The sequence below is a fragment of the Neodiprion fabricii genome, chromosome 1, assembly GCF_021155785.1.
Source record: "Neodiprion fabricii isolate iyNeoFabr1 chromosome 1, iyNeoFabr1.1, whole genome shotgun sequence".
Lineage (NCBI taxonomy): Eukaryota > Metazoa > Arthropoda > Insecta > Hymenoptera > Diprionidae > Neodiprion > Neodiprion fabricii.
Window position 1 is genome coordinate 1,709,299 of NC_060239.1, and position 23,126 is coordinate 1,732,424.

Consider the following 23,126-nt stretch of genomic DNA (forward strand, 5'->3'; position numbering starts at 1 on the left):
GAAGGCGAATGAACTTTGTAAAAATAATCGATATATATTGAATACGAAACGCGTAGTATAATGTTTTCTCAAGTGCTCCGTGTATCCTTTTATATTCAATTTGACTGCCAGTCATTTTGTCAAAATACGTGACGCTTTCGTACGACAAGTTGGAATTCTTGTTTTCCAATTGCACGTAATATTCGTCATCTTTCCCATTGCTGCAACGGTTTATTTCTCCCCGTGGGCCATACGATTATTCCGTCACACTGTTTTCGGGCCATTTTGGATCCTCGCCTACTTCATACCGCGTCAGGCAGTTTTTAATCCCCACCCTCCTTCGTAATGTCTAATATTTATTTAACCGTACGATCAAACAACAATTAAATACGCATGAAAACAGCTCGAAGTAATATTCCGAGTGTATCCCCTTCCTGTCACGGTACCGAGAACGTGACTTATCATTTAAATGACCCCCCGGGCTGTTTGTCCAAACAAATGTCAAGTGGCACAATATATTGCGGAATAGTTTTGAGATAGCGGCATTTCCGGGAGTAAATTTTTAGCCGACGGTAAATAAATTGAGTAAATAACAATAAAACGAGAAAACCAACTCGACCGAAATCTGCGAAAAAGACAACGTTCACTGCTCCGCGAGGGTGTCAATAATTCGAGCTTTCGGCTCTATGGTGGGACTGCATGATCGCACCCACCTCGCCCCGGGTAGGGCCACCGGTACTTTCTACCGCTACTTATAAACTTCGTTCAAACACTCCAGTTGTTCAGTCCGTCCTGTCAACAATTACCGGATTATACCCCTGCACGACAGGTACTGTGCGCCCAACTTTTTACCCAACTGCGGTTCGTGTTCGTTTCAATATTTTTCTGTATTTAGCATATGCTTTTGAAAAATCGATCTCCTTTTCTCCCTCGGTAAGACACAATTTTTCATGAATTGGAGTTGGTCAGTGGGAAATACAAAGTTTTCCTTATTCCTCTGTAACGTATCGATATACGCGTTATACGTAAAATTTCTCAGCAATCGTTCGAGTATCTTTCAGTAATTTTATTAGAAATTTACAATTTTCTCTATTTCTCTGCCACACGAGTTATTTATTAGTTTATTTATTTTTCTTTCTTTTCTCGTGTCCGGCGACTTTTACCTGTCAGCACGAAAAAAATCTCCGTTTGAAATACATGTGATCAATATTTGTCGTACATAAATATGAGTAAATTATACAATAAGTAACAATAATAATTAATAATAGTAACTTGTCATTTATGTACATACACGTACGTGCAGCATATATTTTCCACTATATCTGACATCTATGTTCTTCCGTGCGGTTTGCTCGCATTTTGGTGCGCGGTTTGCCTGCCTGAGTAATGATTTTATAATCACATATCGCGTGCGGTTGAATACGTTGGAATGATAAATGTGTAGGGAGATCGAATTATTGATTAGCATCAAATTACGAAGTGTGAAATCGCCGCCTGGTTTACTGCTACGTATCACTCGTATATATAATACATAATATCGCTAATGGGTGAAGAGGCGTGAATGATCGCATGCGCGATTCTTTTTATTTGATTTCTTTCCTCATCTTTCCTAATTAATATTAATGTCTCTATCGTAGGCTGGTGTAAATAATCGCGGAAAGAGGAAATCCTTTTTTTCTACGAGTTTGCTCAAAAATCCTGTTTGCTTTCTTGTCTACGCTGTTGCTTATTATAAATATATGTACAATATGTTTATAGAATTTCAAGCCGTTACTTTTGTCACGTATGGTTAACTGGGAAAGAATTTCCCAGAAATTTCATCATCGTCAATATACTTTGATCTATGAAATAATATATCGTTACATATCCATAAGTATAATATATCTGTAGATATGGCATCTATATGAGTATAACTTTTCTTTTCTTGCGAAGGTCGCTTAATAGAATAATTTATTTAACAAGCAGGAACTGATGCAGCGCTATAATCACATTCGTGTTACACAGCCTCTATTCGCCGGGAGTGAAATCCTTGAAAATTCTAATCCCATGGTTTTATTCGGACATTGAATTCGAGCGTGAAAGAAACGACTTTTACATTTTTATTCTTTTATTTTTACCTTCCATCGAGATTTTTTGCTCGCAAATAATATGTGCACGATACGTTTTAATTTCCGAGAAGAATTCCGCGTACTTGTATGCACACGTTTAACAACCGCATTTGGTTTGCAACAATTTTCTCTCGAGGAGATAAATCTTGCGAAAAATGATATTTTACAACTCTCACGCAGTTATTCGGTTACGAAATACATACGTACGTAATGTGCGAGTTGGAAATAATACATCGAATGCACGAGAAAAGTTTGAAAGTGTAAAATGCGTATTACAAACGTAAATTACAGGTATGCATGAGGATCGTGCGTGCAGCCTAAGTATTATATGTATATCATGTATACGTAACACCTGTATCAAAAAAACCTTGCGAAATTTTCTAACGTGAATTCCCGCATCGCTGCTTCGTACACAACCTAAATATAATTATTAATTCCTTATTACACAAATCCGTGTCTTTCGCTTCGTAATTAGTCCGTATATTTCTCAATTAGAAGTGTGTCAACTCGCCTCGGTGATATACGGTATACTACACAATGTAACACTCCGGAACTGCTTTATCTCTTTTATCCTACAATTAATAGTTACAACTTTTTCATCCATCGCTTGGATTACTTATATTGTTTATTGATTTCCTTTTTTCCCTCATCTATCAAGCAATGAATCAACGTTCGCTTCGAATTTGGCAGCAATTCATGGCCGTGATAATTATGAATCACGTGATTAACGCACCGATCGATATCGTAATTGGAGCAATAAAACACACGGACGGTTGGGAAATAGATTAACGCATATTACACGTGCACCAAAATTTTCGTGCTCGTTGCCAAAGAGCAAACATTATAACTAATCGTTGCACGTTTTCTAGATAATCGGGCCCGGTTAAAAAGGGGGATTCGGTTTGGCCCTTTAACCGAAACTCTTAACCATAGGTTAAAGACGCTCGTTCACCGTTGATTAATGGGCGTTTTTTTGTTCGAACCGCGGCCTGTGTCTAGCCCGGGATGTGATAAATTATCGAATCGGATGGCCCGCGGGCAAATTCTAAATTGGCGTCTGCAAAATCGGACCCTTCGATTCCGTACGTCGAAGGTCGCCTTGCCCAATCGACCGCATCGCGGCTTGTACAATAAGACGGAAACCACGCAATTTCCTTTGTGCCAATTCGCGAGAAAATTTTGCGCTTGTTCAGTTTGTCTGCTGAATATTCTCAAATATTTGTTCGTTTTTTTTTTATCACTTTTTAAAATTACGCAAAAATACAAATCGCTCACGCGTGTTCTTGCGTCGAGGAATCAGAGACAAGAATTGAGCGATGTTGTGGTAATCCTGAGAAGAGCCGGCGGCACGTTCCGGTACATCGATTCTCCACCTCATTATCCGTGTTATCTAATAATGAATTTGGTTTCCAAGCGCTTCGACGTTCCCAAATAAACATCCGGTTTCCACGGGTCAACAGGATCCCAATTTTCCCATCGACATTGTAATTCCATGAGAACTCTCGGTACAATTCTTTCTTTCACACGCATCGGATGACATTTTCAACCATTCTCTTCACAAGTTATACACTTTTTGCGAAATTAGATCATCGAGGTTCTGCCTGGTTAAACAATCGCAAAGACGATTTCGAGATCAGGTGTTGCAGCTTATTCCATCTAGCTATCAATTTCCGGTCGAAATATCAACGTCAACCTCGTCAATCCAACGATTAAAAAAGATCGGAAGTGGTGCGAATTTTCCATCGGCAACGTAATAATCTGTGCACTATACCCAGAGGCAGTAATTAATTCGTACAGATAATCGTCGACGTCACGCGCGAAACTTGATTCGTATAATAAACACACACCCATAAGGTAGGTAAATTTGTTGTGCAAGGAGATCAATCAACGTTCGAAAGTTGCGTTATAAAATTATTTCCCCCCAGTTCTATCGGTCCATATAACTATTTACACCACGATCTGAAACGCGCACCGATTATCGTTTTAACGGTGTTATGAGTTTGAAATTAGAATATTAGAATAATCGCGGTGAATGGGACAGGTTCCGCACACTTGGAGACTGCACGGTTCACTTTCTTACAGGACTCGTGTGTACCTTTTACCTCAACTTCGTTGGGCTGCCGGCAGGATCGATGCGATACGTAACGCAAACGAGATCACGTTCGGTATTTTCTCTACACGGCGTGAACAAAAACACCATCAATTCTACCAGGCGATGAGAATGTATAGAATATGAATGTTGCGTTTCAAACCTTTCACGTCCATCGCGGTGTTAAATCAGAAGTTTGGGGGAATAATTTTCAAATCCAAATTCGATTTCTAATTCAGCGATACGCAACAATAACGAGAATAGAAAGTGAACCGAGTTTGAAAAGCCCGAAGCTTCGTCGGAAAGTTTTTTCCCCTCTTTTCGGAGGGTAGAAGGAATAGATCGTTGTCTGGTGAAATAACGATAACGTGACCAGATATGAACTTTCTCCGTTTGTCAAAGTTGACCGACGTTTCGTGTGTCGATATTACGGTCGCCTTGGTATTGAATTCAATACTTCCTAGACTAACGTCACGGATTATTACATGCATCCATACACGTGGGAGTCGGTACAGTCAAATTGTGAAACGAGAGTGAAACGTCTGCAGCAGCAGCAGCAGCAGGATCACATTTTCTCTAACCATCTGTCAGAGCTGCTTACAATACACGTAGACGTGAATCGTTGTGTAATTCATATAACATGCTTTATAACGCGAAGGTAGAGTGTGCCAGGATAACGCAAGCAAATCGGCCTAATTGCGACGGCGTGATCCCGGCCTTCGCTCGATATTCTCGGGTACTCGGGATCTAACGCGATTACATAAGCCCATTTTTTAACCGCCGTGTGCAAGAACGCCTTTGACTCCATCTATCAAATCGTAGTTATGTACACGTACGGGGTACCCACACAGTTGTATATAGACGCCTGAGGCACTCGGTCATCCCGATTAACGGCCATGAAAGAAACAACCATTGCCGCTTCGAAGCACCCATTAAAATAATTTTACAACAATTTTAAGAGGCATTCGACATATAAGCAGTTCATCGCAAGTTTGACTTCTACTTTGTTTTTCGCCGCTGGTTTCTCGGACTCTAGGGTTGTTTTTGAAACAAGCGAGAAACACACCTTACCTCTCAAGGAAATAAAAAATTCTATAAACGAATTCACAATCAGTTTCATGGCCGCGGTTCAGTTTGGAAACCCGGAGATTACATACATCGAAAGCGGTTAAACGATTGGATCAAGTCTCGGCGCTGGGCATGATTTTTTACCTTCAGACAATTGTATCGAGGAAAAGAAATTGCGCGGATGGATTGACCAAGTCTGACACCGTTGGTCGTGTCGAAGGTCGAATGTTTTGACAGACGCGGGTGAGATCAGTGGTGGTAGATCGTTCGAGTCGGCCATCGAACACCCGAAGGTGCAACGAGTGTCGGATCTTTCGTCAGAAAATGAAATTGTCCATTGTTGGGAAAATGACAAACCACGGATAGGCAAGCGCCTGTTAATAGACGATTAACGGTCTGGCAGGATAAGTGCATCGCAGCCGTGCATTGCGAAACCCTCGAATAATAGTCGGACATTCTACCGAGAGCAAAAAGCTTCGAACGAATAAGCGAAAGCGGTGGAATTTCTGCGGGTTACACGTCGCAGGCTGCACATACGTACCATTGATATACCCACGTCGACACGCCGCGGCGAATCGTCACAGAAAAACGCTAAAACGTGTCCGGGTTAATTCTACCGCGACGAAAGTCTCCCGTTGAACACCGATTCTGCCGATATACTGCAGTTAGAACTTACACGTCGTCGTGATCTATGGATGCAATGGAGCAAGCGGATGGTGAGGAAACGGCGACACCGGTTGCTACATTTTCACTCGACGATTTTTCGAATACCCGACTTCTTTCTTTTTTTTGTTCGTCAAATCGTATCGAGTAAACTAAACGATTTCGAGCTAAACGTAGCCTCGTTGAAGTGTCGTTATTGGATTACAGCTATTCAGATAAGGAAACGAAAAAATCATTCGAAACTACTTGTAAGGCTGAATTTCTTGGCCAACTTTTATGTAATATTATTATTAACCGTGGCGGTTATTTACCTTTGCAATGCGACTTTGCAAGATTATTGCTCAAATAATGGATGTCTTTTTTCTTAAACCAACTATCACATCGTAACGTTACCCGCAGTGTGTGTACCTGATAGTACACGAGGTGGGTTATATCGTCGAAAATATATTATATCTTACGTCAGTTTTCGGAGCTTATATTACGCGTTTCTATACGCGGGTAATTAGACTCGATGTTTAACAACGACGACACAATAATTGTTATACGTGCAATGCACACGTAAATATATTCGACGTCAAAGAAGAAAGTATCGTAGCTCGTACCTAACGCAGTTCTGGTTTCGATGATTGATTGCGGATCTCATTTCGCTGAAAAAATATGAAGAAAAAAAACATTTCTAAAGAGTACAGAGTAACAAGAAGTAATGATGCTGATGGTTCATTTACCACATTTGAACTCAAAATCATGACGTCGTAACAGGCTAACGCTCATTTACTTCTAACGTCATGTTACGCTTCACGGTTTCAGAATCATGGGGAGCAGAAAAAGGCTCGCCGGCGTCTTCGCTATAATTTTTATAGCTCAAGCATCGGCGACGGTTGACGATTTCCTGAACTTGACACCGAGCGGCAATTCAGTTCCAAGACGAACAGGTACTCACACTTTACACTTTACGCGCTGCTGAGTCATTCGCTTTTCAATTGATATTGCATGCATTTACACGTAACTGCGTACTGCACGTACAAGATTGATTAACGAGCGCAAGTAAAATTGCCAAAAAGGTCTGCAGAATAAGTGCAAAATTATGTAGAGCTTAATTAGATTGGTGCACTTAATCTAATTGAACCCAAACATAGACTACGACTTGTCAAGGGGATTGAAAAGACTGGTTCCAGTGGTTTGCAAAAAATCAACGTATCGCTGCACCGATATTTCTTGCCTTTTCTCCCTTGGCATGACGGGCTTCTTTCGGCCATGTCCGACGTCTTGAAATGTTGTGACAGATGCTGACGGCTGTGGACCGAGAGGTCGCACAGTAGTTTGGCCGAATAATGGCCTCAGGTTCTTTGAAGGCGAATCTTCGAGTCGATTTAGAAAGTTACGAGTTTTTTTCCCACACATCCAGTGTCTAAGCTGGTCCAATGATCCGGGATTCCAGCAGCAGCGTTAGCCGTTACACATAAAAAATCTGTGCGGCAAAATTAATAGCGAACACACGCCGCGGTGTGCAAAGAGGATTGTGTAACAGTTACATTAGTATTAATACACGGGTATTGAAACTGACTGTAGAAATGATGTCAGCTTGCTTGTTACGTATTTAAATGCAGTACATTATACCGGTGGTTATTTATTTGCGAATAACTTTTCAAGCATCATTGTAACTCTGACGTGAAATGTGCAATCCGCAATTATTTTTATTATGTGCCACGAATCGACTGTTCAGTCTTTGAAAAACGAGACTGGGCGACTACTCAATGCCAAGTAATTCCAGCTCTTATTCCCTTCTGCCATTTTTTTTCTCTCTCTCTCTCTCTCTTCGATGACGTCACTTGTCAATGAGGCCAATGGCCAATTCCTCGGATTTAATTTATTGAACTCTGTCGTGGTTTCAGAGTCAAGGAAGAGTCGTTACGTCAGCTATGCAGGTGATAACGTACCGTTGCTTTTCCCAATCTCGTCGCACAACATCTTTTTTGGACAAACTCCGGTAATCTATCAACCGTAAGTATAACATTAGAATACACTGAAAGTATAATATTCCGGTTGCTTTAATCAGCGAGGTTCTGATCTACTGTAAAGTACATCATGTCGTCAAAGTTTCCGCTGTCCTTGTACCAAGGGAAGAATTCAAGAAGAACCAGAATATCGAAGGCTCATTCAACTTAATTGTGACTCGATCGGTGACCGTGAATTTCTACTCTCATTCCTTTTATTCCTCGAAAGGTACGGCGCTGCAACAGGAGAAGTCGTTGGCAATAGTCAGCCGAATCAATCCAGCCAACAGAGCCAAGCGACCTGCGGCGATAGATTCAACGGTGTCTGTGAAAAATCGAGGTACAGGACCTTCGACGGGTCCTGCAATAATCCTTACAACCCAACTTGGGGCCAGGCAAATACCCGGTACGCTCGACTCCTGCCCTCCAATTACGCCGACGGTAATTATATTACTATACACGTCTTAATGAGTCTATAAGCCTAGGACTGCAAAGAAGTTTCGTAACTTCGATACTCCGTATCTGTACGATTCGAGCAATGTACCAGCTCAGGTTATATCGCTACGGGCAATTTACAATTCGCACTAACGCGGGCAATCTCGACTCTATTATTCGATGGAAGGATGAAGCTTTGGCTTATGAGTAAATCGCAGAAATGAAAAAGATTAACCTGGTACGTGTAAAGGAACAATAAACTCGCCGGAAGCGATTGTGATAAGAGTAAAGAATCCTGCAACGACGCAGAGAGCGGTTAAAAAAATCTCGACATATCGTACTTTCTAAAGTTCTTATATGGTCAAAATAGGCTATTCGAAATTGTTTCGTCGACCCCGGAGACAATCGCCTGTAAAAGAAAAGCGGACTTCCTGAGGCTTCTGGGGTCGGTGGTTCGGCTTTAACGAGATGAACTAATAACCGACTACCGTAAGAATTTCGAAGACGTCTTGACAACGCGAATCCACAGCTTTCGCTTTTACCTCGACCGCGTTTCGCCAGTCGCTCGGAACAATGAATTTTGGAGAAGAGTACAGGTATGTAACGAGCGAACCAAATAAGCGACTAGCCTCGTGACGCGCGTCGGTCGGTGAAATTTGATGAATTTGATAAATTTGCAACTCTTGAATCTCGCCGCTACGTTTGGTCGCGGCCGAGCGACTTTCTACACGTCCGGCCGAGAGACGGATCCACGTGCGACGAATCCGGCTCGCATTACATACCGGAATTTCGGGTAATCTCGGAGGCCTGTCCAGTCCAGCCGACTGATTTCCCGTGCCCTCTAACGTTCGCAGGAATTCACGAGCCGACCCGCTCCGTTAGCGGAAACAGTCTTCCTCTCTCCCGGGAGGTCAGCCTCGTTCTCTTCCCGGACGTCAAGGTGGAGGACAAGATGTGGACGCTGGCGAACATGCAGTGGGGCCAAATCGTCACCCACGACATGGCCATGATCGACGGATCCACGCAGTCCAGTGAGTCGATAGATCCACCGATGCTTGGATCCACCCGGAAGCTTCTAATCACACAGTTTCACCTTCGCAGAGGCCCATCCAACGAGATGCTGCACCGACGATGGCCAGTTCCTGACCTCAGCCCTCAACAGCCCCCTTTGCTACCCCATCGTCGTACCGCCCAACGACCCTGTTCACGCTCCATCCGGAACAAAGTGCTTAAACTTTGTTCGTAGTACGACTGACCTCGACCGTGGATGCTCCTCGTTGAACGAGCCTGCGGAACAGGTTTGTGGAAACATGTCAACACACGGTTGTGCACACATTCCGTTGCGCAACGGCCACGTTGCATGGGAAATTACACGACTCTCTCACGTCGAGTTCAATTCTAACACCGATCGAAAACGTGTTAAGAGACCCGACAATGGGCGATAGAAAGTGTAATGCGAGTCATTCGCCATCCGTCGCTCAATCAATCTTTTTCTTCTTTCTTTCTTTCTTTCGTTCTACCTACTGTTATAACCGACTAATCGAACAAGCTCTTTCCACCAGTTGACCACCGTCACGGGTTGGCTTGACCTCTCCATTGTCTACGGATCGGACGATCAGACCGCGGCCAGTCTTCGGGCCGGTATCGGAGGTCGTCTCAACGTCGACGTTCGCAACGGCAGAGAATGGCCACCGGCGGCACTGAACAAGAGCGCGATTTGCGACGTGGAGAGCGACGCCGAGATCTGCTACCGAACAGGTGGGTCCGAGTTCAGCCGCTATTTGACAAACTACTTTATGAAAATCGCGAACGGAACAACGGACGGAACAAAAACAGGTTGCGTACGGACTATCCATCACGAGACAAAAAAATCTGTGGCAGAACTTTCTCCGAACGATATTAATTAAGCACAACGCACGGTGCGGAAATTCGTATCACGCAACAAGACGAATGGAGGGGTGAAACGATAAATAGTACCTGTACTCGAGGACGAGGAGAAAAATAGTGTACCAAAAATTGAATTGCTTACCGAAATTTTCTCTCGCCAGGAGACGCCAGGGCGAATCAAAATCCTCAGCTGACGGTTATGCAGATAATGCTCCTCAGGGAGCATAATCGAATCGCTGACGTACTCGCTCATCTCAATCCCCACTGGACCGATGAGATAGTTTTCCAAGAAGCCAGACGCATCGCGATTGCTCAGCATCAGTACATCACCTACTACGAGTGGCTGCCAATTTTCTTAGGTCTGGATTCAATTGTCCCTCCGTAGTTGTTGACCCTTGACGGTGTTTTCCCCCTGTTGAAAAAAGAAACTAAACTAATTTTCATTTCAGGGGTCGAGAACTCGCTGTGCCATAAAATAATTTACGACACGAACGGATACGTCGATGATTATTCACCCTCGATAAACCCGAGCATACTAAACGAGCACTCGAATGCCGCATTCAGATACTTCCATTCGTTGATTGCTGGAAGACTTCAGTGAGTTCTGTTTTTCTTCATTTATTTATTACCGTCTGTCTCTTACAAGAGCATCGCGGGGCCGATTTAAGTCGCATTTTATCCCCCGGTAATTTACCGTCGTCAGCTTTGCCGATTGAACGGTGAAATATTCTATCCATTACGCGATTTGCGCAGGTTGGTGAACGAGCACAGATTCGCTTTCACGTACAACAGCCTGCGGCTCAGTGACCACTTCAATCAACCCGGAGTCATAGAGCAGGGCGACAATATGAACGACCTTATCCGCGGTCTCGGAACGCAGCCCGAAGAAGCAAGTGACCAATATTTTACCAGCGAGGTATGTAAATCTAGTCTTACCCACTTTTCGCAGCTAGCGTTGCAAAGGTTCAAAACAATGATGTTGATCGTGAGATTGAACGCATGGACTGGATTCCCCCATCCCACTGAGAAACTATCTTAAGGGTGGGGGTTCAGCTTGGACGGTCTGAAATCATACCTATTATTAGGAATTTTTTTTTAAAAGAAAATAACAACAATTGGAGCAATTTCAGTTCGAGAGCTTTATTATTTATAACTTCAAAAACATGTTAGAATTTTTTTTATTGAAATTAGTAACAAAATGGCGGCATGGCGCGTATAAGTAGCGAACGACTTCGAACTCAAGGGCTTTTGCGGTGGCCCATTTCCTGACATCACTGTCCAACTTGTAACGGGTAGAAACAATTTTAGAGTTATAAACACGTTTTTGAATTCGAGCTCGTAGCCCAAAGGTTAAAAAAAAATTCAAATATATTCAAAAAATTATGGAATTGAAATTCAAAGTTCTAGGCACCAGCTCGAATCGATAAACAAATTTTAAAGATCGTATCAAAATTTCAAGTCGATCGGATAAAAATTGAACAAGGAATCTTCGCCACTGGATTGAAAACGTGGTCCTTTGCTACTTGTATTCGCCATGCCGCCATCTTGTTATTAATTGCAATGGAAAAATTCTAAAATTTTTTTGAAACTACAAATAATAAAACCCTGAATCTTAAATTGCTCCAAGTGTTTTCATTTTCTGAAAATAAAAAAAAAAATACTCCTAAAAATAGGTATGATCTTAGAGGGTCCACCCCTTAATACCGGGATTGTTCGTCTAGGTAACCCAATTCCTGTTCCGTGCTGGAAAAACCTTCGGCTCTGACCTCCGAGCCACCGATATTCAGAGGGGCAGAGACCACGGGCTCGCTTCTTACAACCAGGTCCGTCAATACTGCGGATTGCCGAAAGCACGTCGGTGGGCTGACTTCACTGACTACATATCGCCGGAGGTGAGTTTTCCCGCACTGACGGACGCTCCGCTTGAACAACATCCAGGCAAACCTGACCCATTGGACTAAAATTTGAAAAAACAAATTCAGAACGTCAAGAAGTTGGCTCAGCTCTATGAGACTCCCGATGACGTTGATCTGACGGTTGGAGGTTCCCTGGAATCGCACGTGAACGGAGCGTTGGCGGGTCCAACCTTCGTCTGCATTCTTCTCGAACAATTCTACCGCACAAGAGCCGGAGACAGATTCTGGTTCGAGTCGTCTGATCAGGACGTCGCCTTTACACCTGGTGAGCTTATTCATATGCTTGTTCCAAGATTAGCTTGACGACGGGAATTATTGCATTTCCTTCAAGTGCCTTGCGACATCTGCGACGTGTGCATGCGTTGAACAACTGTTATGTAAATACTGACGACGGACGTTCGGTTTCACTTGTGTGCACTCCGCGTAATTCGACGAAGGTAATGCGAGGTGAAACGAAAGAAAACACGTTGAACGTAACTCTGTTTTATGCTGCAAAAATCGGTATTTACATACAACCAATATTTCCCTACCTCATGTTACGAAATGCATTATCGTTTTACAGAGCAACTAACCGAGATACGAAAGAGCAGCATATCGAAATTATTCTGCGACAACGGGGATAATATAAAACTGATGCAGCCCAGAGGCTTTGAAATCGTTTCGGAACAGTAAGTCCCGAATGAAGCATTAGTAGCAAAATAAATTGATAAAAATTTACTATTACGGACGATTCGATCCTTTTTTTTTTTTTTAGGAATCCTCTCATCAAGTGCAACGACTTGCCTGGCATCGATCTTTCGCTCTGGAGGGCCGTCGATCCTCGATACCGCGAAAGACATTACCGCCCGCATGTTTTCAGACAATAGTATAATCGTGATTATACCCGAATGTGGACAAGTGTTGTTGCGTTTCGTTGTTTACTATGATATAATAATACATATATCGATTTTGTTAAGCCTGACTGCCCGAACAATTTTTCGAAAACATTAAATGCCCACTTATATATACGCTACGTACGTAGATACGTTTGCCTGTGTGCGTTAGGGTATCCCTTAGTTTGGATGTTGACGATTTTTTTCTGGAGTGACCCGCAAATCAACCGTAAATAATTTAAAAACAATTCTGTACGATGATGTGAATTTTTTCACAGATAGTAGCACTAATGCCCACTAAAACCTCGCGGTTATAGATTTTTTTGAACATCGTTACTCTTACAATAAAATATATGCTGAGAAAGTGTCCAAAACATGTGTATTTTAAATGGAGAAATCCAGTTTCTTATAGGTATGGATTAGAGTTGAGATTAAAATCTGAAAAAATTAGAGAATCGTTTTTGAATTATTTAAAGTTGATTTGGGGAGCGCGCCAGAAAAATATCGTCAACACTCTAAACAACCGACACCCTGGTGTACATATACATTTATAATACGTATACATTTTACATAAATTATAATGTATATCAATAATGATTCATTAGCTATGTACATACCTAAGTTATATCAACAGACTACATACATAATACATTAATATATGAATAAAGATTTGGTAAGTTTCTTGCTAACGTTTGAAACCCAGATTATTATATACATATGGTCCCCGTCTGAAGTTTCACGAATAAAAATAAAAACAAAACTTCTCACATACATTTTTACGAAATAATAAATCGCATACATAATATTATGGTTTTTTTCACCAATGGCGCAACGCGCTGTTATTTATTATCGTTACTTTTGTATACGGTTGCACTGCTACGCAAATATAGCGCATATAACGTGCAACGTTGCAAAAACACTCCGACGATTTTCGTACCCTCTCGAAACAATCAGCGTTCGATCAAATTTCAGTAACTCAATTACACGCGTCGCGCTAACGATTCCATTCCCTTCGCGTATAAATCGCAGCAAAAAAGAGAAAAAAAAAAAAAGAGAAAAGAAAGAAACAAAGATCGCATCGAGCACGATAACAAAAATGTGCCAATACCCGATTATTGGCGTATTGATATTGCTCTTGGGGCACATCAGCGCGAGTCTAGCCTCGTACGAAGACTTGAGTTCCCTCGAGGTCTCTGACGCATCCTCGTCGGCAAGCGCCTCTTATGAGGCCAAGGAGTATCAGGACGATTACAAAGCGGCGCCGGTGTATCGAAGAAACACCGAGAACTCGTACGAGGATGGAGTCCCATTGGTCCTGCCCCAACTGGACGACACGGTGGCGTACTGGGAATCCATTTACGGAACTGACGACGTCCCGGAATTTGAGGAGCCGCCGGTGATCGAGGGTGAGACGATTTTCATGGACATGGACGACCTGGTGGAGGATGAAGACCCGGAAACGATCCAAGTGAAGCGCAACGCTTCGCCACCGAGAGGGCTTGGAGAAGATTTCGTAGTATCTCGACCCTCCGGGGACGCCGACTATCAGACTCGAATGGCGAGCACTAACCGGCCGGAATTTTACGATGCGAAGTCTCTGGGGGACTCTGAGAGTTCAACGGCGCTCAAGACCGATAAAGACGGGCAGGTTTATGGGTCTGAGGATTCCGCGAGTGCGGTTTTTTCGTCGAGTTTTAATCACGGCGTGAAAAGCACCCAGCGATCGGAGTCGAGCAGTGCGGTTGGTATGAGGGCTTCGCTTGATATTGATAATGAAATGGAAAGTGCTTTGGAGTCTCCAGAGGCGTTTCGAGCTCCCTGGGAAGCCAGGTCGATTAGATCGAACATGCAAATCGAACCGTTGGGAAATTCTAAGCGGAAGATCATGCAGGCGAAGAAGGACCTTGTCAGTTTAGCTGCCTCAGGCGCCAGCGAGGCAGAAATAGCTGAAGCTATGCAGAGGACAGTCGAGGCCAAGCAGGACCTCATTGATTCGGTAATATTTTCGACTATCAGCACGGTGCAGAGCAGAAAGGCATTTGTTGACTCTCTCGCGACAGACACTCATCAACGAAAATGTTGTTCGACTACAACCAGATCGCAGAGCAGGAGCAGAAACTCGTCTCGATCGGTTTTAAATTCTACGCATAAAAGAATTCAGGCGAAAAAAGATCTGCTCGATTCAATAACATCCCCGCGAACAGAAAGTGTGGACGGTGACGATCAAGAATTAGGTTCCGCCCCCATTGATTTCGGGTTGAACAGTTTTTGGACAGAAAATTATCAGGGAAATAGTCAAATTAATAGTAATGTCGAGTCACATGGATCCCTTCAGTCCACTCTAGACTTAAATCTAAAAGTACTTCAGGCGAAAGGGGAGTTGATTCGCACAATAGCTGAGGGAGGTAGTCAAGAGGAAATTGATGTTGCGATAGTCAAAACACTCGAGGCGAAAAAAGACCTCCTGGAATCAGTGGTGTCTATTGGAACACAGGCTGTTGACAACGGAGCAACACTTTCGACTGTGTTGGACATCGGATTGGACAATTTGTTGAACGAAGATGACCAAGTAATTAGTCTAGTTATTACTAATCGCGAATCTCATATCTCATTTCAAACAGTTTTAGAATTAAAGCGGAAACTGATTAGATCAAAAAGGAACTTGATCCGTATAGCTGCTGCAAGAGGCAGTAAATCGGAATTAATTGACGCACTAGTTAAGACGCTTGCTGCTAAAAGAGATCTCCTCAATTCAATCCTACCTGCTGAATTAGTGAACCTCGGGAATGAAGAAGAATCAGCTTCTCCTAGTATTTGTTTTGGATTAGATACGATTTTAAATAGTGATCACCAACAAAATGGTCAAATTTCTGCCAATATTCGGTCCAGTTTAGATTCGAGAAAACAATTGATTCAAGCACAAGGGAATTGCATTAAAACAGCTCTGACGGGAGGAAAGCAATCGGAGTTGAACAATGCGTTCTTGGAAATACTCGAAGCGAAAAGAGACCTACTGAACTCTGTGCTGGCTACCGGAGCACAGACTGTTGACAACGGAGAGACGATTTCCGTGGTGTTGGACATTGGATTTGATAGTTTATTGAATGAAGATGACGACGTAATTAGTAAGGTTGTTGCTCATCTCCAATCTCGTCTCTCACTTCAAACGGTTTTACAGTTGAAGCAAAAACTAATTGAAGCGAAAGGGAATTTGATACGTACAGTTGCTGCAAGAGACACTAAATTAGAGTTAACTGAAGCGCTTTTCAAAACGCTTGCTGCCAAAAAGGATCTTCTCAATTCGATAAGCTTGGTGAACTTTGACGATAGCGAAAAATCAGCTTCTTCTAGTATTGATCTCGGATTAGATACTATTTTGAGTAGCGATTATCAACAAAATGGTAAAATTTTGGCCGATTTTCACTCCATTTTAGATTCGAAAAAAAAACTAATTCAAGCAAAGGGGAATTTGATTGAAACTGCTGTGGCTGGCGGCAATCAACCGGGATTGAATAATTCGTTTTTGGAAACACTAAATGCGAAGCAAGATCTAGTTGATTCAATGATATCACCCTCAGGCAAGACAGGCGTTGATAACGAAAAAGACTCCACTTCTGGTGCAATAGATCTTGGACTGGATAGTTTTTCGAACGAGAATGATCAGGCAGCTGCTCCAATTTTATTAAATCTCCGACCTCAATCCTCATATCAGTCAAGGTTAGACGCTAAGCGAAAAAGAATCGACGCAAAAAAGAATTCGAGTTATAAAACTACATGTGAAAATGGTAGAGCAGATTTGTCCGAAGTAGTTACGAAAACACCCAATTCTAAGCAGGAGCTGCTTGACACGACGCGATCTACTGGAACGTGTCGTGCTACTAAAAAATACTCCAACGCCGTTCGAAAGTCTACAATGGATAGTTCGTCGAACAGAAGTTTTAAAAACGAGGGAAAAATTGTACACGCAAGTCGTCAAAAAAATCAAGCATCACGGCAATCGGTATCGAATTCTAAGCGAAAAATAATTCAAGCGACGAAGAATTTAATTCAGCCAATCATTGCCGGTGGTTCTGAAACAGAATTTAGTGAAGCGTTCAGGAAAACGCTTGATGCTAAAAAAGAGCTTCTGGATTCGGCCACATCAACTAGAGTCGAGATAGCTAATAATGCGAGGGACTCGTGTCGTGCGGATTCCCTACAATCACTCATAAATTTGAAGAGAAAATTAATTCAGACGAAAAAGGGTCTGCTTGACACAGTCACGACAGGAAATAATGCAGCCAAGGTCAATGACGCACTTATTAAAGCACTCAATGCCAAGGAAGACCTAATTGATTCGATAATATCACAAAACGATGGCGATTTAGTACCGGGTTTGACAATTCAGAGTGAAGTTGATGCCTCGTCAACTTTGAGGGACCTTAACTTATCTGGGAAATTGAATAGCCAAACGGAAGTTACTGGTGAAACAACGACAATTCAAAATGAGGAAAACTCTGTTCAATCGACTTCAACTGGATCTAACAGCATTATTGTTGAAGGAGAAATTGGAATATCGAGTTCTTCGAATAGTATTAATCGTGGTAACGATATGTCGACGAATGTGAACAAGAAAATTCAAACTGATGACCAGGACGCGGGCGATTTACAAGGAAGTCTGTCGATTGGCTATAATGAAGACAATTTTTCGGCGAGCACAGGAAGCCTTGAGTTGTCAGGGAAATTGAGTGGCGAAGTGGAAATTACTGGTGGAACCACGAAAATTCAAGGCGAAGGACGCCTTATTCAGGCGTCATCAAGCGGATCGAGCAACGTTGCTGTTGAAGGAGAAATCGGAATATCAAGTTCTTCGAATGCCATCAATCAAGGAAACGGCACCTCTCTAAATGTGAACAACAACATTCAAACGGACGGTCAGGCCTTGAGCGACTTACAAGGGAGTCTGACCATAGACTACAGCAGAAATGACTATTCGACAAGTTCGGGAAGCTGTGAGTTGTCTGGGGAATTAGACGATGAAGTGGAAATCACTGGTGGAACGACGAATATTCAAGGTGAAGGATACCTTATTCAGTCGTCATCAAGCGGATCGAGCAACATTGCTGTTGAGGGAGAAATCGGAATACCAAGTTCTTCCAGTGCCGTCAATCAAGGCAACAACATATCTTTAAGTGTGAACAAGAATATTCAAACAGACGGTCAGGCCTCGAGCGACTTACAAGGGAGTCTGACAATAGGCTACAACGGAAATGACTCTTCGACAAGTTCAGGAAGCTGTGAGTTGTCTGAGGAATTAGACGAAGAAGTAGAAGTCACTGGTGGGACGACGAAAATTAAAGGCGAAGGACGCCTTATTCAGACGTCATCAAGTGAATCGAGCAACATTGCTGTTGAGGGAGAAATCGGAATATCAAGTTCTTCGAATGCCGGCAATCAAGGAAACGGCATATCTCTGAGTGTGCAGGAGAATATTCAAACGGACGGTCAGGCCTCGAGCGATTCACAAGGGAGTCTGGCAATAGGATACACCGGAAATGACTTTTCGACAAGCTCAGGAAGTAATGAGTTGTCTGGGGAATTAGACGATGACGTGGAAGTTACCGGTGGAATGACCAAAATTCAAGGTCAAGGACGCCTTATTCAGACGTCATCAAGTGGATCCAGCAACATTGCTGTTCGGGGAGAAATTGGAATATCAAGTTCTTCGAATATTAGCAATCAAGAAAACGGCATCTCTCTGAGTGTGAACAAGAACATTCAAACAGACGGTCAGACCTCGAGCGACTTACAAGGGAGTCTGACAATGGGCTACAGCAGAAATGACTCTTTGACAAGTTCGGAAAGCTGTGAGTTGTCTGGGGAAGTAGACGGAAAATTGGGAAATACCAGCGGAACGACGAAAATTGAAAATCGAGGAAGTTCTCTTCAGTCGTCTATAACTGGCGCCAGCAGTGTCGGTGTGTCGAGTTCTTCGAGTTTTGTTGAAAGTTCAAGTCAGATATCGCTAACTGCGAACAAGGAAATTAAGACTAACGCGCAAATTTCCAGAAATCTGCATACAAATTTGGCAACAAAACAAAATGGAGGTACTAGCGAAGCGCTCAAAGAAGAAGCGGTGAACGTGGTGATGCAAGAAAGTCTGGAAAATGCAAGTTCTTCAAGTGAAAACTCTGGAAAAAAGGTCAGTGAGCCAACGAACGTAGAAATTGCGAGCAGTAGCAGTAGCGAACTCTCTGGTTCTTTCAACACCAAAAATCATTCATCAACCAACACAGCTACAAGTAATTCAGGAATCGAATCGTCAGTTGAATTGGGAAGCTCGTTTGAAGCGAAAACGGAAGGTGGCTCGCAATTAATTGATTCAGAATGCGCGTTGGGACAATGCGGAGTAAGCGGAAAATTGCACGTCAACTTGAACGCTGGGAGTGCAATCAACGTCCAAAGTGAGATCTTCCCAGCGGTGTGTCTTGCAGAGCCCACACTCTCACTGAATCTCCAAGATGAGGATCAAATTTTACACAATACCGAAATCGAATTGCAAGAAGACGTGGAGCAGCAGGAATTGATCCAAGAAGGAAACAACGAATATGCTGACGAACATGTTGAATCAATGCCGGACACTAACGGACAGCTGCTCACTAGCGACAACGATAATCAATCGAACATTGGCCGAACGTATTACGGAGAGGTGAGCGTTCTAGGATAAGATTACTTGAATAATTCTGAGATATCTTTACTTACGATGATTTCGTGGTGTCGACAGAATACACAATACTCCACAGGTGGTGGCATTTTTTCCAACGCTCATCACCGCCTCATAAACTTGGACGTGAACTGCACTGGAAAAACTGCGTTCATGAACCCCGAGTGTCAGCAGTTGAACGCAAACCTGGGACATCCACGAGGCTAGTGATTCACTAATTCACTCATTGTCAACTGTCACAGTCTTTTTTCACGTTTTCTTTTTACACTTTTACGAATAAACGTTTCACTTCACAGATTCAAGCATGTCAATCACCCTCCGAACCGTCAAAACGTACTTAAGCCACGGACAAGAGCTTGCGCAAGAAATGCAGAATCGTGCTAAGTGGCTCTGCGAAGAAGGTTTCATCCCAAAACTTCATACACCGGCGATGCTTCACCTCCTCAACAGCTTGGCAACTGAAAATACGGTGGAAATCAGTCAAAAGTCAGAGTTCTCTTTGTTTGGTACAAAACTTCTGCAACGTAGACTATCCTCAGAGTGAGTGAAATTATTTACTTACCAAGCAGCAAGCGGACTTTAAAAATTATTCTGGCGAGTAAAGCGACATTCGTTTTCTTCATCCTTCCAGTTTCGATGTGACGCCAAACACTTTCCTCGAATTCCTCCAGCATCACGCGTTCCGCGTGATTGGAACCGGGCTTTGCTACGTTCGTCCAAAACGCTGTCCGACTAACCAGATGTACAGAACTTTCGATGGGTCCTGCAACAACCAGAAACACCCCACTTGGGGACAGACTAATACAGCATTCGCCAGGGTTCTTCAATCCCGCTATTCTGACGGTAAGAGAACTTCTTCGATTCTGAGCCGATGAACAGTCAAGCACTTGACTGACGCCCTGAATTCCAACATACAGGAGTACATGAACCGCCGAAGAGTGTCACTGGAGAGGATTTGCCGAATCCACGCCTGCTGAGTGTTCAGTGCTTTTCGCAAAACGGCGTAAGCGATCGAAGACTGACTTTAGCCGTTGCTCAGTGGGGTCAATTGCTCGCACACGATACGGCTATGCAGACGCCCGACCAAACCGGTGAGTCCGTTTGAGAGATGCACAACCTCTTCAGTCATTTTGAAAGTATATGAAAATAATTTTCACTCTCTCTACACTTTTGCAACAGCCAAGGGTGGGATACGGTGTTGCGCTGATGGTAAACAGCTCTCCAAAAGTCTGCAGCATCACTCTTGTCTCCCGATAGAAATACCGAAGAATGACGAATTTTATTCACGATTTGGAAGTGAGTGCATGGAGTTCGTGAGGTCGATGACAGTTTCGAGGGAGGATTGCAGTCTAGGACCAGCCGAGCAAGTAAGATACCGTTTCAAGAACAATTTTAGTGATACGGGATCAAACGGTATCAATTCAAACTTGTCGTCAGATTAACACGGTGTCCAGCTATTTGGACGCTTCGCAGCTCTACGGATCGGACAAGGAAACTGCCGATCGGCTCAGAGCCTTCGAAGGAGGTAGACTGAAGGTGTCCATTAGACGGGGGCGCGAACTTCCACCCGTAATGACGAATCGTTCACGCTATTGCGATGTAATGAGTCCATCGGAGGTCTGTTATCTAGCAGGTATGATAATGGGTTCACTTTTGCCGTGACATCTGATCGGAACACTCTCCGGACTGAACTGCTTCATCTTTCAGGAGATGTCCGGGTAAATCAAGTCCCTCATCTGACTGCATTGCAAATATGTCTTCTGAGGGAGCACAACAGAATAGCGGACGAGTTGCAGCGCCTGAATCCGCACTGGGAAGATGAACGCGTATTTCAGGAGACCAGGAAAATCGTGATCGCTGAGTACCAGCACATCACTTACAGCGAGTGGCTTCCAGTTGTAATCGGTAAAGTAAAAACCTATTTCTTCTCCTGTGAAGTTCAGCCATGTACAACCTGAATCACCAATTGTTTGATCCCAGGAAAGAAGTATTGCCAGAGATACGGACTGACGCCACGAAACCAGGGCGGGATGTCGCGGGCTTATGATCCACGTGTCAGAGCAACGACGATCAACGGCTTCACCACGGCAGCTTATCGCTCATTCCACTCGATGTTGGACGGACATATCCAGTGCGTTTACCATTAAATCCAGTCGAGTAAATCGAGTCTATCATTTTCCTAATGATTTTCTTGTTCTCGCAGTCTCTGCCCGGCAAGCAGGGAGATATCGCACACTCTCCGTCTGAGCAACCATTACTTCCGTCCTCAGGTCATAGAGCGAAATGACAATCTGGATGATCTAATTAGAGGACTGGTAACTCAGCCGATGCAAAAATCCGACATCAATTTCGACCCTGAGGTAGTGTTCGTGTAATGTGATAAGTTAATGACTCAGATCAACGATCGATAAATTTGCCAATCTACCATTTCATCGGTATAACACACGCTTCTCACCAGATTACCGAATATTTATTTCGGTCAAGGAGCGAGTTTGGCCTGGATTTGGAATCGCTCGATATCCAGCGTGGCAGAGACCATGGCATTCCAGGTTACAATCGTTATCGTGAAATATGCGGACTGACATATGCGACCGACTTCGACGATCTACGCCGGGAAATTCCGCTCGAAGTACGTATGCTAGATCTTTGCGGTCGTCTAGCAGAATAAGACGTGTGTTTTCATGGTGGTTTCAATCCAATTTTCAGAACATCAACAAGCTGAAAAAAGTCTACGCTCACGTAGACGATATCGATTTGATAGTCGGTGCAGTGATGGAGAGAAAACCTCCTGGTAGCATTCTTGGTCCTATTGTCAGATGCCTCCTTGGCGAGCAATTCTACAGGAGTAGAATCGGCGACAGATATTTTTATGACAATGCCGATCAGCCGCATTCCTTTACTCCAGGTAATATCAGCGTTGACATGTAGAGTTCGATATCGTTGATTCCAACATATGTTGCAATATTAGGGCAAGAGAAATTCGTTTAAACCTATTCCCACAGTTTTGGGATGTATATCGTACACTGGTATATAGCATTGTGCATTAACCATTGATTATTACCGTATTTCCAGAGCAATTCGAGGAAATCAAGAAGGCATCCCTTGCCAGACTTTTATGTGACACAGGTGATAATATAGAAGAAATTCAACCAGAACCTTTCAGATTAATTGCATTCAACAATCCTCTGACATCCTGCTCTGCTCTGCCACGACTTGATCTTTCTCTGTGGCAAGAGACAGAGTGCAGTTAGAGAAGACATTTTGTCATCCAGTCGATCGTGTCGATTGTGTCAATATGTAAAACTAAAAATATGTAGCAAGATATAATATATTATATACATATATATACGAATATCGTACATTTTTGTTTATTTGTATACAAATTAGATATTACGTGATTTATTATATATAT

At 43.1% G+C, this 23,126-nt stretch overlaps 2 protein-coding genes across 3 annotated transcripts; both read left to right on the plus strand.

Annotated features, from left to right (window-relative positions):
* Positions 1 to 677: 677 nt before the first annotated feature.
* Positions 678 to 13,443, plus strand: LOC124179696 (peroxidase-like). Of its 2 annotated transcripts, none has more exons than XM_046564371.1 (14): positions 678 to 808; positions 6,715 to 6,839; positions 7,800 to 7,908; positions 8,131 to 8,342; positions 9,191 to 9,367; positions 9,438 to 9,634; positions 9,899 to 10,094; positions 10,385 to 10,582; positions 10,673 to 10,820; positions 10,977 to 11,139; positions 11,945 to 12,115; positions 12,206 to 12,404; positions 12,702 to 12,807; positions 12,894 to 13,443. In XM_046564371.1, exons 2-14 carry the CDS (start codon positions 6,719 to 6,721, stop codon positions 13,003 to 13,005), a joined length of 2,109 nt encoding a protein of 702 aa, XP_046420327.1. In that variant the 5' UTR covers positions 678 to 808; positions 6,715 to 6,718; the 3' UTR covers positions 13,006 to 13,443. The 2 variants fall into 2 exon arrangements, with proteins under 2 accessions (XP_046420327.1, XP_046420334.1); XM_046564378.1 differs by having other exon boundaries at positions 712 to 840.
* Positions 13,444 to 14,008: 565 nt separating this feature from the next.
* On the plus strand, positions 14,009 to 23,120 carry LOC124179644. Its single transcript, XM_046564250.1, has 14 exons — positions 14,009 to 18,247; positions 18,347 to 19,699; positions 19,775 to 19,916; positions 20,011 to 20,254; positions 20,346 to 20,557; positions 20,632 to 20,805; positions 20,894 to 21,081; positions 21,152 to 21,347; positions 21,422 to 21,619; positions 21,695 to 21,845; positions 21,918 to 22,074; positions 22,173 to 22,343; positions 22,421 to 22,619; positions 22,787 to 23,120. Exons 1-14 carry the CDS (start codon positions 14,108 to 14,110, stop codon positions 22,963 to 22,965), a joined length of 7,704 nt encoding a protein of 2,567 aa, XP_046420206.1. The 5' UTR covers positions 14,009 to 14,107; the 3' UTR covers positions 22,966 to 23,120.
* Positions 23,121 to 23,126: the final 6 nt, after the last annotated feature.